Source organism: Schistocerca americana, chromosome 3 (assembly GCF_021461395.2).
Source record: "Schistocerca americana isolate TAMUIC-IGC-003095 chromosome 3, iqSchAmer2.1, whole genome shotgun sequence".
NCBI classification, from domain to species: Eukaryota; Metazoa; Arthropoda; class Insecta; order Orthoptera; family Acrididae; genus Schistocerca; species Schistocerca americana.
In genome coordinates this window covers 124,501,015-124,520,925 of record NC_060121.1, presented here as the reverse complement: position 1 = coordinate 124,520,925, position 19,911 = coordinate 124,501,015, and the positions used below count along the sequence as shown (strand labels likewise).

The window sequence follows — 19,911 nt, the reverse complement described above, 5'->3', positions numbered from 1 at the left end:
AAGTCTGCCACTAACAACAAATGATCTTTATATTAGAGGAACAAAGTGACATAATCACTATAAAATTAACTGAAATATTGACTGGTGACATTTTTACGAAGTTGCTTAATCGTATCCTGAAATGCTCCTATATGATGGAAATGGCATAAAAAAAATTTAAGCATCAACTTTGTGTTAGCCACAAATTTAGTGGTAAATAGCATGACACTGTATAAATGTTCTGAAGTGTAAAATTACATGTCACAAGCACAAATTAATAACATGGATAGGCACATAAAAAATCCAAAATGATTGTCACATTGGGGGGTGGGGGGGGGGGGGGGGCAGGAATGCATGTATAAACACACTGCACATTATATTTGGGGTGGGTTTATAAGAAGTAACAGTTCATCTCCAAGAATGCAAAAGTCCGGCTTTAATTTTTAGCATGAGGATATACTTGTCATCAGTTCCTTTAGAACTTTAAAACATTTTACAGTTCATTTCTAAGCTTAACTGATTTTTGATTATATGGTTACAAGTCTGCTACTGCGAACCATGTGTGTTATGCTGGTCAGGGTATTACTTTAATTACATTTTCCTATTTATATTGGACAAGTCACCACCACGTTTAGTGACTGAGAAATATGGAAAAATCACCCTAAAAAATAGCAAGTTCTCTGTTTCAATTCACTAGTGAAGATGCTGAGTTGCAGAAAGGCACAACAAGAAAACTGTCACTCAATTTGTCAAGGCCTTTGTCAAAATTGGACAACACAGACACTCGCGCAAACTCAACTCTCACACACATGACCACAGTCTGGCAGCTGGAGCCAGAGACTATGGTCTTGTGTGTGTGTGTGAGTTGCATTTGCTTGAGTGTGTGTATGTTGTCTAATTTTGACAAAGGCTTTGTTGGCCGAAAGCTAATTGTGTAACAGTCTTTTTGTTGTGCCTTTCTGCAACTCATCCTCTCCGCTATATGGCGAGTAGCAACTATCGTTTTCATTATATTGTTACATTCCATACTGGATTTTCCAATTCTTTCAATTCTCTTATTATTGGTACTTTTCTTCTCAATTTTTCACCAATGTTTTGTACACTGTTAACCAAAATTCAGGACCTCTTTGTTTGACCGTTCATTAAACGTGTGTTTTAGCCAGAAGGGCTATGTTGTATACTTTTATTCCTGCTGTGAAACTTAGTGCCTTTCCTCCACTGCTTTTTTCACATATAGAGAAGTAAGCTCATATACATATATTGTCAATTTAATAAGGTGAGCAGGACCTATCAGAGAATTTTAAAATATATTATAAATTTTTTTTTTTTTTCCCCGCAAGCCCAGCAGTTGGTAAACTGATGTAAGGCGTAAGGAATTGCATACAATCACTACTACAACAATTCGAGTATTGTAACATATAGTTTTGTTTTCAAGAAACTTCAGTATGATTTATGATGATGTACAATATGATGGATGGGCTCCAAGCACAAGGAAGCCTTTGATAAAATAATTATGATTATTAATGATAAAGACTGCAAAGTGAAGTGTGCACACAGTCTCAAAACTCAAAGTGATTTCTCAAAAGTTTTCACTAATGTGAAGGTTCATTTCTGTACCAAATTCTTTTGCCTCTGTCCAACAAATATTAACAAGTCTGAAACACAATTAGTTTAATATTTTTTTGTTTAACATCAGTTTCCACAAATATGAGCTTAGTGACAGTGATACTGTACATAGTGTCTATTGCAATTTCATTACTTGCATTAGTTTGCTGGTAGATAGTGACAAAAACAAACTTGTACATATTTGACAGTCTATTACTTTATGACATTAACGCCTACTTAAATGCTCTCCCACATTCAAGCAATTGCATTCACCAAGTGTTTGTTTCATAACTATCGAACAATAAACACACATATTCACAGAAGGCCTTCCATCTCACGCATGAACTGCATGTAGGCATCATCTTTTGTCTGCTGGCCCGTTGCCGGATTTGGTTTCGGAACTATAGCTTCTGCCCTTGGTTCTGGAAAAGAAAAAGGAAGCCTAGATTGAAATGTTCGTTAACAATTGTAAGAAACATTATAACTTGAAGTTAACCAGCTGCATATTTCCATTTGGAATATACCTTTCTATTGAATGACAAGTACAGATATTCCTGGCAATAATGGAACATGGCAGGCAGCATCACAACAGCATTTGTTGAAACAGTCAAATGTGTACATTAAAGAATAACACACACAGCTTAAAGTAACAATAGATAATAGAGAAAAATTGTGATAAATGTGGTGCCATTCACATTGTAACAACTTGAGATGAGTGCCTCTGGTGAAACTACAAAACCATTGCCTGCATATAAGTGAACTCTGTTAAAGGGCAGTTTTCGCACAAGACACAATAAAGTGTCTATCACTGGTTTTAATAGTTAATGTGGCAATAAGACATGTTGTTGTTGTGGTCTTCAGTCCAGCTCTCCATGCTACTCTATACTGTGCAAGCTCCTTCATCTCCCAGTACCTACTGCAACCTACACCCTTCTGAACCTGCTTAGTGTATTCATCTCTTGGTCTCCCTCTACGATTTTTACCCTCCACGCTGCCCTCCAATACTAAATTGGTGATCCCTTCATGCCTCAGAACATGTCCTACCAAGCGATCCCTTCTTCTAGTCAAGTTGTGCCAGAAATTTCTCTTCTCCCCAATTCTATTCAGTACCTCCTCATTAGTTATGTGATCTACCCATCTAATCTTCAGCCCTGACATTTAAATCTATACTCGATATTAACAAATTTCTCTTCTTCAGAAACGCTTTCCTTGCCATTGCCAGTCTACATTTTATATCCTCTACTTCGACCATCATCAGTTATTTTGCTCCCCAAATAGCAAAACTCATTTACTGCATTAAGTGTCTCATTTCCTGTTCTTATTCCCTCAGCGTCCCCCAACTTAATTAGACTACATTCTATTATCCTCGTTTTGCTTTTGTTGATGTTCATCTTATATCCTCCTTTCAAGACACTGTCCATTCCTTTCAGCTGCTCTTCCAGGTCCTTTGCTGTCTCTGACAGAATTACAATGTCATAGGTGAACCTCAAAGTTTTTATTTCTTCTCCATGGATTTTAATACTTACTCTGGATTTTTCTTTTGTATCCTTTACTGCTTGCTCAGTATACAGATCAAATAATATCGGGGATAGGCTACAACCCTCCCTTCCCAACCACTGCTTCCCTTTCATGTCCCTTGACTCATATAACTGCCATCTGCTTTCTGTACAAATTGTAATTAGCCTTTCGCTCCCTGTATTTTACCCCTGCCACCTGCAGAATTTGAAAGAGAGTATTCCAGTCAACATTGTCAAAAGCTTTCTCTAAGTCTACAAATGCTAGAGATGTAGGTTTGCCTTTCCTTAATCTATCTTCTAAGATAAGCCGTAGGGTCAGTATTGCCTCACGTGTTCCAATATTTCTACGGAATCCAAACTGATCTTCCCCGAGGTCGGCTTCTACCAGTTTCTCCATTTGTCTGTAAAGAATTCACGTTAGTATTATGCAGCCGTGACTTATTAAATTGATAGTTTGGAAATTTTCACATCTGTCAACACCTTCTTTCTTTGGGATTCTTCTTGAAGTCTGAGGGTATTTCAACCGTCTCACACACCTTGCTCACCAGATAGTAGCGTTTTGTCAGGGCTGGCACTCCCAAGGCTGTCAGTAGTCCTAATGGAATGATGTCTACTCCCGAGGCCTTGTTTCGGCTGTGGTCTCTCAGTGTTCTGTCAAACTCTTCACGCAGTATCATATCTCCCATTCCATCTTCATCTACAACCTCTGCCATTTCCATAATATTGTCCTCAAGTACATCGATCTTGCACAGACCCTCTATATACTCCTTCCACCTTTCTGCTTTCCCTTCCTTGCTTAGAACTGGGTTTCCATCTGAGCTCTTGATATTCATACAAGTGGTTCTCTTTTCTCCAAAGGTCTCTTTAATTTTGCTGTAGGCTGTATCTATCTTACTCCTAATGAGATTTGCCTCTTTATCCTTACATTTGTCATCTAGCCATCCCTGCTTAGCCATTTTGCACTTCCTGTCGATCTCATTTTTGAGACGTTTGTATTCCTTTTTGCCTACTTCATTTATTGCATTTTTTATATTTTCTCCTTTCATCAATTAAATTCAATATTTCTTCTGTTACCCAAGGATTTCTACTAGCCCTCGTCTTTTTACCTACTTGATCCTCTGCTGCCTTCGCTATTTCGTCCCTCAAAGCTACCCATTCTTCTTCTACTGTATTTCTTTCCCCCATTCCTATCAATTGTTCCCTTATGCTGTCCCTGAAACTCTGTACAACCTCTGGTTCTTTCAGTTTATCCAGGTCCCATCTCCTTAAATTCCCACCTTTTTGCAGTTTCTTCAGTTTTAATCTACAGTTCAGAACCATAGATTGTGGTCAGAGTCCACACTTAGCCCTGGAAATGTCTTACAGTTTAAAACCTGGTTCCTAAATCTCTGTCTTACCATTATATAATCTATTTGAAACCAGGCCTTTTCCATGTATACAACCTTCTTTCATGATTCTTGAACCAAGTGTTAGCTATGAGTAAGTTATGCTCTGTGCAAAATTTTACCAGCCGTCTTCCTCTTTCACTTCTTATCACCATTCCATATTCACCTACTTCATTTCCTTCTCTTCCTTTTCCTACTATCAAATTCCAGTCACCCATGACAATTAAATTTTTCCAGAATGAGATATTCACTCTGCAGTGGAGTGTGCGCTGATATGAAACTTCCTGGCAGATTAAAACTGTGTGCCCGACCGAGACTCGAACTCGGGACCTTTGCCTTCCGCGGGCAAGTGCTCTACCATCTGAGCTACCGAAGCACGACTCACGCCCGGTACTCACAGCTTTACTTCTGCCAGTATCTCGTCTGCTACCTTCCAAACTTTATAGAAGCTCTCCTGCGAACCTAGAGCACTTGCCCGCGAAAGGCAAAGGTCCCGAGTTTGAGTCTCGGTCCGGCACACAGTTTTAATCTGCCAGGAAGTTTCAACATATTGTTTAACTAAATTTCACATTACACTAATTTCGGACAGTTCCATCAAACGGGCACATAAAAATCCATTGGAAAAAAAAAAAGTGAAACGAATCGGCATTTTCTGTTGACACTGGGTGAAACATGAGGAACAGCATTTTGTATTCCTGAAGATTACACTAACACTTTGTTTGGATTTTACAATACTGAGTTGTCTAAATTAGAATGGACCTTGTACACCCCAGTATTGGACAATACATTTCTTACAAAACTAATTTAACATACTCATATTTTTGTTGTGCATGTAAAAATGTTATGTACAGCATACTTTCTTTGGCAGGTCAAGAAAATTTCTTAATGGAAAATGTTGAGATTATCTTCTTTTGAACAAGTGTTTACTTAACTAAAGTAAGCCACTGGATTATCAAAGTAAGGCTTGTTGGCTATGATATTTGAGTCAACAAATTAAGTATAACAAACCTGACACAACTGATCCCTTGACTTCTTTCTTCTTTTTGTCTTCACGTTTAACTCTAAGAGCTGTCGGTAAGAATCTGGTTACATCAGCACTCAAGTTCCTAAAAGAAGGAAAAACAGTTTTCTTTAACAGTACAAAGAAGATCATTGTCATAAGGAAAGAAATTGACATCAAATCATTAATGCACTTACAGAAAAGGACAAAGAAATTTGTACACGTTGATAGTAAAAGATACTGCACAAGCTGTTTCTCGTCATATGTGTATGTCTACCATCTGCAGGTGCACTACTAATATCAAACAACTTATTTCATGATTAGTGATAGATTCCGTTATGGGAATTGACTCTGCCCCCCCCCCCCCCCCCCCACACACACACACACAGAGACAGAGACACACATAAATCTAAACTTAACAGTGACAATTTAATTCCAACTTTCTTTTAGATCAAATTCTGAATGTCACTAATAATTTATAAAAGCTAAATTCTGTGTAAATGAGGATTAACACATGAGCAGGAAGAGTCTGACGCATGTGGACTAGTAGTGTAATTAGCCAGACAGATTTCCTTTCAACCTAAGGGCAGTCGAAGAACGTGATTAAAGTTCCGGAGCTCCCCACAGTCGCAATATGGCAAGGGTATGAGGTGGAGCCTATAAAGATGATATCAGTAGCAGCTATGGTTGAATTTTTCAAGCTGGCAATGATTATCACAAAATGTCTCGCAGTCCCTACGACAGTTAAATTACAGTTCAGAGCCCCTTTTAAAGCATACCACTGGACCTTCGGTAAATGCTGATGGATTCGCCTGCACAAGGTGCCCTTGTCTCCCATGCCTTGTCCCAGTCACTTTTGGCCATGCCTCCAACCACAATAATGAGATCTGTGGGAATGCATCACCCTCTCATGTCATTGTCATGCACTTAATCAATTGGTCGGCTTTTTACTTCTCCCCAATCCCAGTATGGTCCTTCACCCACACAAACGAGACCACCTGGTTTGGTACAGCTCTGATAAACCAGCACCTATTTGATATGTAACATCTAACTTGCCTTGCCAATTAAAGGAAGTACTGACACTGTATTAGAAAAAAAACCTAAACTCTTAAGTATAAGTATTAGGTCTCTCAACATTCTCTTGGCTCACAAAATAGCATATTCGAGAAAACCACTGTGAATAGTATTACTCAAAATATAGATGAATGCCTCCTTGTGCTACAAGGAAAAGTTGACCTATACGAACTGGCTTATGGGTTTCAAGATATGCCTGAGAAAAGATTACTAATGATCAATAATTATGAGTGTGCAACCTTGAGTTTATCCAGTCTCTTGCTAAGCATGCATCCGTTGGTAAAGATATCAAGGATGTACGAGCAGAGAGTTAATTGAACCTGCATCTAAACAGATTGATTGTGGTTCAGTAATCTTAATTGTAGTATCACTTTTGTTCTGGACATCCATGCTTTAAATTGAAATCTTTTATACCCTAGGTCTCGGTTTGAATTATTAGGAAGGACAACGTCCTATATACTATAGTTCAAAGTACTGAACATTGCAGTTTGAATTTTAGTTTGGATAAAAGTATTGGGACACTTGTTTGTACTTCAGAGATTAGGTACTGGGGACTAAACTGTTCGAGAATCTTGAAATTTACGTATTTGATTCATTTGTGACTAAACTTATGTCGGTTACCAGAAATAATGATCACCAAATAAATCAAGCAATATCATTGATCTTTAGGCCTCTGCCAAAAATGTTCCGACTACTGAGATGACGAATAGTGTGTCAGGTGTCAGTACACTGCGAGGTTTACCCTATGACTGCAGACAATCTTATGTCGGGTAAACAAGTGCACTGTGGAACAACTTGGGAAATATTGTGAGGGTTGTCTACACAATCCCAAAAAATCTACTATAGCTGAGCATATACTCTAGCGAACAGCCACCAGATCAAGTCTGATGACATTCCTGCTGTGGTTCAGGCAGTGTAATGAAAGAAACCACTGAAACAAAAATCCCAAACAACACACTTAATAGAGACAGTGACCAACAGCTTAGTGTGGCATGGGATTCAGGAATCATGAAGTTGAGGTGGGTGCACCAAATACAGAGGTAACATATGCCCATATATGCCAACATTGTGGACACTTGTGACATCACAGCGGGCAGCTGGAGCACATAAGGGCGTTCTAGCAGCTTATCAGCAGTAATTGGCAATGGTCAAAGATTACTTAATCAAAATTTAGTGGCATTTTAACAACTTGACACATTACTGAATGAATGTTAGTGGCACGTGATGTGTGCATTTTTTAAAAAACTGGAAGTACTGATATGCATAATTTTAGGAGCAGCTATTCGCTTTATGTGTGGCAGCAGGTCCTGTCAAGGGATGATTGTTGTGATTTGGACTGCAAATTTATTTTTCATTCTTAATTTGAAACTGATGTTAAGTTCTTGATCTGGCATCTAATGCAGAGAGAGACTATTTTGTGTGTCTGGTTATATTTATTTCAGTTGTAGTTTTCTTGTGTTTGTACATAAATGTTTTTGGTGAACAAGCATTTGTTAGTGAGTAAGCTGTTATTTGTAATACAATGTCTGGAATACACTAATGATTGTGCAAACATAAGAACAGTCCTCTTGACTATCACACGTGTCTTTGTTTCCCCATTATCCAGGATCAGGCCCGATTACGACATTCATGGCACTTCCTATTGTTTGTCTTAGTGAATTAGTTTTCAGTTAATTAATATAAAATAGTTTAGGTACACAAAATATTCAGTCTGTGATGGAAATACCAGCATGATTATGTATAGTTTGGTTCCGGTACCATTTGAGCGCCATGCCAAGATTAATATTGTAGTGTGCTCTTCCATGTGTCTTGAGTTGTCGTTTCCATTGTATGCACAATATTTCTAAGACCGATCCAGCCATCTTCTTCAGGTGCTGCAAATTTAACTGTTGGCTGCCTGTACTCCGGGCACCAAATACACGTAGCACCAGCTGGGTCAGTTGCCCGAAATGTTGTGGGTAAAATGGAAACAGCAGCTTGGCATAATGTCTGGAAGCACACTATTAATCAATTGTGCTGGGGGAACATGAGAGATCACAGGCCTGGATTGACCTGCTGCAGTGTTGCATGCGTATATTGCAATCTTTTGGCAAATATAATTATGTAAATTTGCATGCATCACAATAATCACAGATTGGCCAGGTTATAATCATTGATCGAGCTTATGATCCTTGCTTCTGATGTCTTGTATTCAACTGGACAAGAGAGTGTATTGCTCACTGAATGCAACTGATATTGAATGTACAGTTTATGTTATTACTTGCATATTCATGTAAGAACAGGCTTTTAGGAGAGCTTAATGTTTTATAAATTTGATACCAATTTCTGTGAACCTAAGTTTACTATTTACTTAAATGTTCCCATTTTGATCCCGCTCAATTTAGTTTAAAATCCTATCCTTTTTTGTGACTTTATTCATTTTATGTGCTTAACAGGAAACACTATGATCTGAAAGCATCAGATCATGTGGCTGGAACCTTCTGTTCTTGAATGAAACACATCAAATTTGACAAACTGGATTTTGGATCAAATGTTTGACAGCCAAGTATTGTGAAGACTGGCGAATATCTTTATAATGGTCACTAAACAACTGCCCATGGTCACTACCTGGTGTTTAATTGGTTGTGGTCATGTAGTTACATCGTATTCCTGTCGCAGAGAAACCATGAACATTCAAATCAGAAAAGGTGAAACATCAGATTAATCCTTTGATTGGTGTGTATGAGACTTACGAGCCCTGCTGCATTCTGTCATGCTTCTACCCATGCACCCAACACTTCTGACGAACTTTTTTCTTGTTGTTTTAGGCACTGGAATGGGTCTGGGAGAGTTGTGAATACTTTTTACACTATTTACAGCAGTATGTAACAATGATACAGAAATATGGAATAAACAGAATAACAGGATGTGCCCTGAAATGCCATCTGTTGGGTTTACAGCAAACTACAAAGGGTGCTGAATCAAATTGATAACAAAGTTGTGTACTGCATGTCGAAATACTACGTGTTGGGTTTAGAGCAAATAATAAAGTAGACTGAACAAAATTAAAAATCATCAATCTCAAATCTGACAGCAGCAGAATCCAAATGCCATCAGAATAATTAGACTGAGGGAGGAAAGAGAAGTTATAACAAACTGAAAAAAGCAGTGTAACAAAAATAATTGTACCATGAGAATAATGAGAACACACTTAGAACAGCAGACATAAATCAATTAAGAACCGCTCCAAGGTGCCAAGAAACGGCTGGCAAATTAGGGAATAGTATGGAAATGTTAATTTAAATTTAAAAAAAAAAGGTGATGCTACCATCTAAAGCAGACATTAACGGCCACGTAATGAATTAAATATTATGAATAAAATTCCGTAGAGTCAAATAGAACATGTTAAAATGGAGTTGACACACGAATAAATTGCTCAAGAAGTTTGGTAATGTATTACACAATCGTTAAAAATGGAGGATTTGTGATTGCACAGGCATTTTTAAAGTGATTAATGTGGAATTTATATTCACCTACTTTTTGGCTTGCTGGCTCTGCTCTTCCAGCTACTAACTTCATTTGAAAAAATTGGTTCTTTTATGTATCATCTCATCTCTGGCAAGTAGCTTCATGCTAAATATATCTCAATGATTGTAGATTTAGTTTATATTTCATAGCTGATGGGCACAAATTCCTAATGTAATTTTGGTACCCCCTTTCAAAAAAGGAAAACTTAAAGTAAGCTTCCAGTCCTTTCTTGGCTGTATGGAACCAACAGAGAACTTTTCGCCTCAAATCCCTGAAGAAACAATGCCTAATTATCTGCCTAAAGAAGCAAGAAATAAAAAAAAAAATCTATCACAACAAGAGACTGAAAAAGAAACTATGCACTGAAGACGAAATTATAGCAGAATGGCTAAAGTCAGCAATACTCAATATAAAGAATACCATTGCAACTGGTCAAATGTCTAGCAATTGCAGTGATATAACAGGATAAAATTGAGCAAATTAAAGAGCAAAAAGTGATCTTAAGGAATCAAAAATTTGTGATACAAAATCTTCATTATAGTTGGTAGCTGTGCATGGTGGTAGCTTACTATCATGAACACAGATGCTACACAAATGTGTAAGCTGTTTGTGAAGCAGAATCCTAGTAGCTTGATTCATTGTCTGGCAATCATAATACTGGAAGCAATAAGTTATCACTATAAATTACAACTTCCACTTGAATTAATATCTGGCTGTGTCACTGTCCTCTTCAGTTCTAGGTGACACATTGATATGAAGTATACAACATATCACTTGAACAGTTTGCATAATTAAATTAATTTTTGCTGTACGATTATTGAAAAACCTTTGTTTTCTGCTTGGTCAATGCTTCACACAGAATTTGAATATATGACACTGTACGACCAATGATAGTGATTGTCTTACTTGAACAGCACTTTTAGCTAATATAAAATATGATATTTCACAGTGTAATATCAGCTTCATGGTGTTAATGCATATCACATATATTTCCTGTTACTAACTCACAGTTTGGAAAGCGCAAGGTGGTATTTAAAGTAGGAAGATACCAGAGGGTCTCACCTGATCTGTGGCTTGGCCTCGATTGTTGCTCCCTGTGGTTTCTTGGGATCTGCTGCACCTCCCTGTGCTCCTGCAGCCCCACCTGCCCTGTTGATCAGCTGAGGTGCAGCAGTGAGTACGTTGGGCGTTGCAGCCACGGCAGGTGGAGGAGCTCCTGGAGGGGGAGCTGCAGATACTGGTACACTAACGGCACCCAACTGACCTGCTGTCGGTGGTGGCAGCCCTGCCATGCCGGGCAAACCCATACGCGGTGGCAGCGCTGTTGGAGGTCGCAGCAGTCTAGGCGGCAGTCCTGTGTGGCATGCAGGGATAATTAAAGAGTGATCTGAAAGCATTATTATGTTTGCCAACATGTCTTTGAGTATAAATCTGCTACACAAAGCCACATCTGTCAAAGGAGATATATTTTTGATGTGTCCAAATAAGCGGGTGATAAAATTTTTGCAAGCCAAGCGGTACATTTGGATGTATAAGATGCACCCAAATGAAATGGAGACTATAATTATATGGAAAGAAAATTTAATAAAAATATTACAATTACAGTTCATGTTGAAGAGTACAGCTTTACGTAATCACCATTGACACACCACTGATATCGATACACAGATCCCAGCATGTAGAAAGGGGGTGGATGGCTTCAGTGTAGTAACTCCTGCACTGTAGACAGATCCAATTTTCCATGGTGCCCTGCACATCTTTGTCACGGTGAAACTCTGTTTTTTCACAGACTGTTTTATGGGGCTGTAGATATGCAATCACATGCAGTGGCGGATTTACTTCCATATATGTCCACCAGCCAGGCCTAAGGGTGGCACCTTAAGGGAGGGCAGCATTTTATGCTCTGTACTCATTTTAACCTTTTACGTTTTAAAATAACTCCACTTACAAACAACAAAAACTTTTAATATTGTTAAACAACTTGCTAGTTCAATAGAAATTTAACATTGGGTTTCTGTCTGGTATCAGTCTCATAATTATTCAAAATATTTTGAAGTAAGCTGTCAGGATGGCAATCTACAATACAATGTTTGAAACGTTATTATTTCGAGAAAGTTGTTGGCTTCCACTTAACCCTACCATGTTTCCCCGTGAAAATATCAGGACCCCTGAAAACCTGTGATAAATTAATCAGCAGTTTCTTAAATACTGCAACATGTGTGGGCCTCAGTACATAAAACCAGACTCTACTTAAATTTCTTGTAGAAATTACGGTGAAGTTTCAAGTCAACCCTCCATTACTGTAATTAATGTGAAAGCTCTGTGGTCTTCAATATCTGAGCTTTGATTTAATGACACCCATTTAACAAAACATGTTGATACTGGGAATGTTTTACATTTTTAAACATATGTTTATACGAAAAGAACGTAAGCAGAATATCTAATAATGTGTGAAATAAACTTCACAACAGTTTAAACATTTTACTTATTTACTTAGTTACTTTTTTTTGGCAAAAAAAGAAAAAATAGAAGAAACCAACTTTCGTTTGTCTCATTTATTGTGCTGCAGCCTGCATGATATCAATGTTCCCACTCTGTGCAATCAAATAGTACAACAATGCATTGCAAATTTTATATTAAATTTCTTAACTATGTTTAATTTCTTTGAAAAAAGGTTATTTTTATTTTATGTTGGAACAAAGGGCGCATTTGCGTGTAAACATAACAGCAGTGTTCACACAAATGACAACACACAATATCAACGGCCAACAAGATACATTTTGCAGCCTGTCTTCTCTGCTCACAGATACCACTACAATGTTATAAGAATAAGTGGGATAAGAGTCGATCCAGCACACCTCAAAGAAATTGCAAAAGTTATTTGCTTTTTGAATGAGAAAGACAGTGTCAAGAATATTTAGAACATATTTGTGTCCCAGCTAAAATTCCAGCGATGTGGGAAACAGAATTCAAGAAAGGGACTGTCCCATTTTCTTTACGGGACGAATTCCAGCCAGCAGGAGTGCTTCTACTGTTTACTGACAACAGAGAAACAGGCGACAATGAAATTAAATTATTCTGCATAGTCATTCTCTCATAGCACAGTTACATCGAGTAATCTGAGTTGGTCAGTTCATTGCTCCGTGTTTAAAGGAAAAATCTTTGTGCTCGTGTGCCACATTTAAAGTAAAAAGCTTTGTGCTCAATGTGCGGTGTAGTACGACTGGAACTGGACACAGTCTTTCTTTCCTTTCACAAACTTTTTTCTTTTGTTTCGACTGTTGGCTGACAATTTTGTAAGTGCCTTATCATGAATAACAGTGAAAAAAGCAAGTGTGCAAAATTAAGTGGGGCAGCATTTCAGAAATTATCGAAGGAAAGGCAAGAATGAGAAGCCAATGTTCTAAAAATGCTTTGCGGAGTAGATAAATTTTTTGTAAGAAATGTTGCTAGTTCGACTTTGCGGAGTAGACAAATTTTTTGAAAGAAATATTGCTAGTTCGACTTCGAGTTCAAGTAGTAGGGATGGTATATTTCTGGCACTGCAGCTGTTGTAAAAGTAGTACATACAGACAAAACAAAAGCTAAAAATGAAGAAAAGCAAATTGTTCCTGATTTCAAGTTTCACAAAAAAGTAAGTGTCGAATAACATTGTTAGTGGTGATCCTGCAGAATAGTGTGTCAATGAGTCAACAATCGACATTCTCTTACAACATGGCATTAATCAAAATTGTAACGGTGATTTTTCTAATTTAAGATGATCAATAGGGAAAACCAGATATTGTACTGTAAACTTTTAAATGGCGAATCAGCTTTGCACGATTTTCTAGTATACTCCTGTAGCATAGGTGCTGTTTTTTGTGTACCATGTAAGTTGTTCGGAGGCAAGGCTGCGACATCTACTAATGGTATTGCAGATTGGAAAAATATTTCTAATATTTTATCTAATCATGAGAATTCACTTGAAAACAAAAATTCTGAGTTATCACTCATAACAAGAAAAAAGTCACTTGGAACAATAGATAACCATTTCGAGTCATATGTTGAGACAGAAAAAAATGTAATGGTGCAGTGTGTTGAAAAGGGTGTTTGCAGTAATGAAGAAGCTAACATGTCGTGGACTTCCCCTAAGTGACACGTTGAAAGATTCTATTCATTACACAATAATCAATTTATATGTCTCTTGATCTTATAGCCGAGTTTGATCCTTTTCTCGCAGAGCACATTGAATGATGTGGAAATCCAGGGCAGGGACATACAAGTTATCTTTCTTCAACAATCTGTGATGAAATAATAGAGCTTTTTTCTGGATGAATAAAAATTATCGTAAGTGAAATAAAACAGGTCAAATATTTCTCTATAACAGTATATTCTGCTGCAGACATTTCACATATTGATCAATTATCTTTCATATTGAGATATGTGAATGAGAATGGTGAACCTGTTGAACGTTTCCTTCTGATTTTACCAAACTCAGGACATTAAGTCCGAAAACTTAGCTGAGGCTGTACTAAAAGTCCTGTAAGCTGTTGTTGGGAAGCATGTTCATTTTTCAATGTAGTGCAAAACCTTTATAATTTTTTCTCTGCTTCTACACAGCACTGGGATAAACTTCTTTCTTTCATGAAACCAGGAAGCAAAATGGTAAAAAGTTTATCAAAAACATGTGAGGCAGGAAGAGAGGAAGCGTGTGTAAGTCTATTTGAAAACTGGGAGGGCATTATCAATGCCCTCACACATATTGCCAATATGAAATGAGGTTTCAGCTTCACTGAATCAATTCAGTAGACTAGAAACAGTATTCATGATGACGCAAAGTGTAAATATTGGTACTAAAATAGTCCATGTATTATATGAATCACCTGTAGGATTTATTGCATCTATTCGTGGTGTGTTCAACTATTATGAAAATAAATCCATAGAGATTGTGACTGATATAGACTATGAATGCACCTATAAAAGCTCACGGAAACGCAAAATTCATGATGACGAAGAACTGGACTCTAAAAAAGTTTATCTGACTGGAAGGGAAAAATTTGGAGTACTGAACAACTTGTACACCAAATTAACAAGGAGAAAGGAAAGCTATAACACACTGTTGGACCGGATGCATATTCTAAGTGTCTACTGAAATGTTATAGTTATCGCAGGAATATACATTACAGTTCATGTTTCCAAATGTTGATATTGTTCTTACAATATTTCTATAGTTATCACAGGAATATACATTACAGTTCATGTTTCTGAATGTTGACATTGTTCTTAGAATATTTCTATGTATGGCACTTATAAATTGTTCAGCAGAACACTCATTTTCGGCTCTTAAAAGACTGAAATTGTACCTATGTTCTACATTGTCTGAGGAGAGATTGAACACCTTGTCCATTCTTCCCATCGAAGTCGACCTCCCAATTGATAACCATCTGAACTATGAAGATATGATCAACGAGTTTTCTGCCATCAAAGCCAGACACAAACTTTCCTGACTAGTGAGTTTGTTCATTTATTCATAGTGAGTTTGTTCATTTATTCATATTAGTTTCAAAAACTTAAGATTATAATGTGATTTTTATTATAACTTAGAGCACTTTCATTGGATTTACAAGCTACGTATTATGTGTTTATTTTACACTTGCTGATGGCAGAATGCTAAACAATACCTGAACGACCCAGCCACTCGGCACTGTACAGTCAAGTCATTCTGATACTGTAGTATGTTACATACAACTGATGCGTATAGCAGGTGTCTACTGAAATGTTATAGTTATGTAAAAGCTTTGCTAATACCGTTAGAAAGAGCTATGGTGAGAGCAGTAGCTGCAGTACAAAACTGTTCAGCCCTTACATGGATTAAAGGTATTGTGTACACTTATTATGCAGCATCTAGCTACACGCACCCTAATGCTTTACACATTAACTATTAGATTATAAAACAAATTTGATTTTTCCACACTAGTCTGTAAAATTATGTAATAGTAAACACAGTTCTGTGTTTGTTCATCTGAATTTAGTTATTAGGTCATGCACTGAAATCTCTATTTCATTTTCATTTCTTACACTTTCCTATCACGTATTAATACCGATCGTGTCTTGTTTTTATCTGCTACACATTCAAGTTATTAGATCATAAAATGACAGTTTGATTTTTATTTTGGAAAAGTTATTTTCCTTGTGTTCATTTCTGTTGTCTCTCGACAGAAGAAGTGTTAACAAAATGATGTTTGTTTTATTCCGCTGCCGTACACCAAGCACAGTTCAGGAACCAGCTTACATTTTGATTGAGCGCAACTAGACAGCTCTGTGTCCTTCTGAATAATGAATGGCAGAGAACAGAAACAGCTCATAGCGCTCCCACCCAAAATGGCAATTGTTAAGTGATCGGGTAATAATTTTTTTTTTTTTTGGGGGGGGGGGGTGTTTGCATATAATATGGTGTATCTAAGGGGGTGAAATTTTTAAATCCGCCACTGGCCACATGTGGAGGTGCCGGAGTAGATGTCTTTCTTCATTGAAAAAGAAACTGAGCATCACTTTTCCACCTTTCAGGTCAGAGTGGGCTTTCTTCTTGGATGAGGAGAGCTGGGTGGCTGCCACTCAATGCTTAGCCATTTAGGGGCAGGGTCGAAGTGGTGACACACCATTTCATCACATGCCACAATCTGGACAATTAAATCCATTCCTCCTTGCTCCACATATCTCGACAGATGGTCAGGTAAACAAGCACTGTCACAGTCTCCTAATTCTCTGGAACATGCTTGGGCACCCACTGTGCTATAACGAAGCTTCTTGTTAATTATGTAAGGGCACAAATCATTTTCTTATCACCAGATCAACAGCAATGTCACATATGAGTCATTCCATTTTTGTAAAATTTGCTGTGTTCACTGCGCATGACCAAATCACAGAATTTTGGCACAAGTAAGGCAAGAGTAACAGTCACTCGAAGTTCACATATTTATTGATAAAAAGGTGGTGGTATAATGTAGCACAGTAAGTTACTACAGTCAACAGGCTGATGGCAAGCATTTATAATATATAAAGTCACTCACTAATCAAGCAATGGAAAATCAAGGATGGAATGTAACATATGAAAAGGAAAGTCGCTACTCATCATATGGCAGAGATGCTGAATCACAGGTGGGTACAACCAACATACATGTTTAAGGCATTCTGATATAACAAAGGAAATGTGATCAATTGCACCACGCTTTTCTGTATGTCTATAATAAAAAACAAATGGATGAAAACCCATGCACCCCAGCCTACAGGACAAATGCATGTTGTTGTTGTTGTTGTGGTCTTCAGTCCTGAGACTGGTTTGATGCAGCTCTCCATGCTACTCTATTCTGTGCAAGCTTTTTCATCTCCCAGTACCTACTGCAACCTACATCCTTCTGAATCTGCTTAGTGTATTCATCTCTTGGTCTCCCTCTACGATTTTTACCCTCCACGCTGCCCTCCAATACTAAATTGGTGATCCCTTGATGCCTCAGAACATGTCCTACCAACCGATCCCTTCTTCTGGTCAAGTTGTGCCACAAACTTCTCTTCTCCCCAATCCTATTCAATACTTCCTCATTAGTTATGTGATCTACCCATCTAATCTTCAGCATTCTTCTGTAGCACCACATTTCGAAAGCTTCTATTCTCTTCTTGTCCAAACTATTTATCGTCCATGTTTCACTTCCATACATGGCTACACTCCATACGAATACTTTAAGAAATGACTTCCTGACACTTAAATCAATACTCGATGTTAACAAATTTCTCTTCTTCAGAAACACTTTCCTTGCCATTGCCAGCCTACATTTTATATCCTCTCTACTTCGACCATCATCAGTTATTTTGCTCCCCAAATAGCAAAACTCCTTTACTACTTTAAGTGCCTCATTTCCTAATCTAATTCCCTCAGCATCACCCGACTTAATTAGACTACATTCCATTATCCTTGTTTTGCTTTTGTTGATGTTCATCTTATATCCTCCTTTCAAGACACTGTCCATTCCATTCAACTGCTCTTCCAAGTCCTTTGCTGTCTCTGACAGAATTACAATGTCATCAGCGAACCACAAAGTTTTTATTTCTTCTCCATGAATTTTAATACCTACTCCGAATTTTTCTTTTGTTTCCTTTACTGCTTGCTCAATATACAGATTGAACAACATCGGGGAGAGGCTACAACCCTGTCTTACTCCCTTCCCAACCACTGCTTCCCTTTCATGTCCCTCGACTCTTATAATTGCCATCTGGTTTCTGTACAAATTGTAAATAGCCTTTCGCTCCCTGTATTTTACCCCTGCCACCTTTAGAATTTGAAAGAGAGTATTCCAGTCAACATTGTCAAAAGCTTTCTCTAAGTCTACAAGTGCTAGAAACGTAGGTTTGCCTTTCCTTAATCTTTCTTCTAAGATAAGTCGTAAGGTCAGTATTGCCTCACGTGTTCCAGTGTTTCTACAGAATCCAAACTGATCTTCCCCGAGGTTGGCTTCTACTAGTTTTTCCATTCGTCTGTAAAGAATTCATGTTAGTATTTTGCAGCTGTGACTTATTAAGCTGATAGTTCGGACAAATGCATAATTTTCTGTAAAATCACATATTGCAGTGTATTCATTGTTACCAAGTGTCTCTTTCGGATGTTGTAGAAATTCAGACTGTCAGGTGACTATCAAGAAATGCAACAAAAGCTTTTTTCATTTGTCTGCAAGGTTTTCCAAGAAGTCTTCCACGCACAATACACATATCTGGAGAGCTGTTCTACCTACACATGTCCACAGTTTACATGTTATGTCATCAATTCCATTTTCATCAAACAACTCTTGCAGGTGTGTCATGATAGAATGTGTACCTGGACAATTTTCACATGAGGATTAGAGCATTTTGGCTGTGCAGGATTACAAATCCAACCAAGACAGTGTTTATAAGTGCTATGTTGACAGTGTGCATCATGTGCCAACTCTTTTCATCTGGAACCTTTCAACAGGAGCTTCACGTTTTTGTGAATACTGTGAACCCACACACTATGGGTGGCAGCTGCACCAGCCAAAACACAGTTGGGTCACAACTGGCAGATTTTTGATAATCCTGTTTTCAGTCCTGGGTGTCCGCCTTTGAATGCTTGATACAGCCCATGCGGGTTTCCCAACAGTAGTCGCTTCCTTTATGAATCCTGGAACCATTTTCCCCGACAAAAACAATATCCTTCTTCCTAGGCAATCAGCGGCTTATATTGTCTCTGTTGTAAAATTCTATGATACCATTCACAGTTTGTTCACTTAAGATACATTTAGGTCTTGGACTTGGAAGCCACTAAGATATTACATCTACATCTACATCTACATCTACATCGATACTCCGCAAGCCACCCAACGGTGTGTGGCGGAGGGCACTTTACGTGCCACTGTCATTACCTCCCTTTCCTGTTCCAGTCGCGTATGGTTCGCGGGAAGAACGACTGTCTGAAAGCCTCCGTGCGCGCTCTAATCTCTCTAATTTTACATTCGTGATCTCCTCGGGAAGTATAAGTAGGGGGAAGCAATATATTCGATACCTCATCCAGAAACGCACCCTCTCGAAACCTGGCGAGCAAGCTACACCGCGATGCAGAGCGCCTCTCTTGCAGAGTCTGCCACTTGAGTTTATTAAACATCTCCGTAACGCTATCACGGTTACCAAATAACCCAGTGACGAAACGCGCCGCTCTTCTTTGGATCTTCTCTATCTCCTCCGTCAACCCGACCTGGTACGGATCCCACACTGATGAGCAATACTCAAGTATAGGTCGAACGAGTGTTTTGTAAGCCACCTCCTTTGTTGATGGACTACATTTTCTAAGCACTCTCCCAAT

General features: G+C 38.1%; 1 protein-coding gene across 1 annotated transcript in view; it reads right to left on the bottom strand.

The window, feature by feature from the left end:
* Positions 1–1,625: 1,625 nt before the first annotated feature.
* The window catches only part of LOC124606906 (WW domain-binding protein 11), a 100,852-nt gene continuing 82,566 nt past the window's right edge, over positions 1,626–19,911 (bottom strand). Inside the window, exons 7-9 of the mRNA XM_047139009.1 lie at positions 11,130–11,421; positions 5,495–5,592; positions 1,626–2,006 (exon numbers count right to left, since the gene is read on the bottom strand). Of these exons, the coding sequence (XP_046994965.1) occupies positions 1,900–2,006; positions 5,495–5,592; positions 11,130–11,421 (497 nt within the window). The 3' untranslated portion in view covers positions 1,626–1,899. The remainder of the gene's footprint in view (positions 2,007–5,494; positions 5,593–11,129; positions 11,422–19,911) is intronic.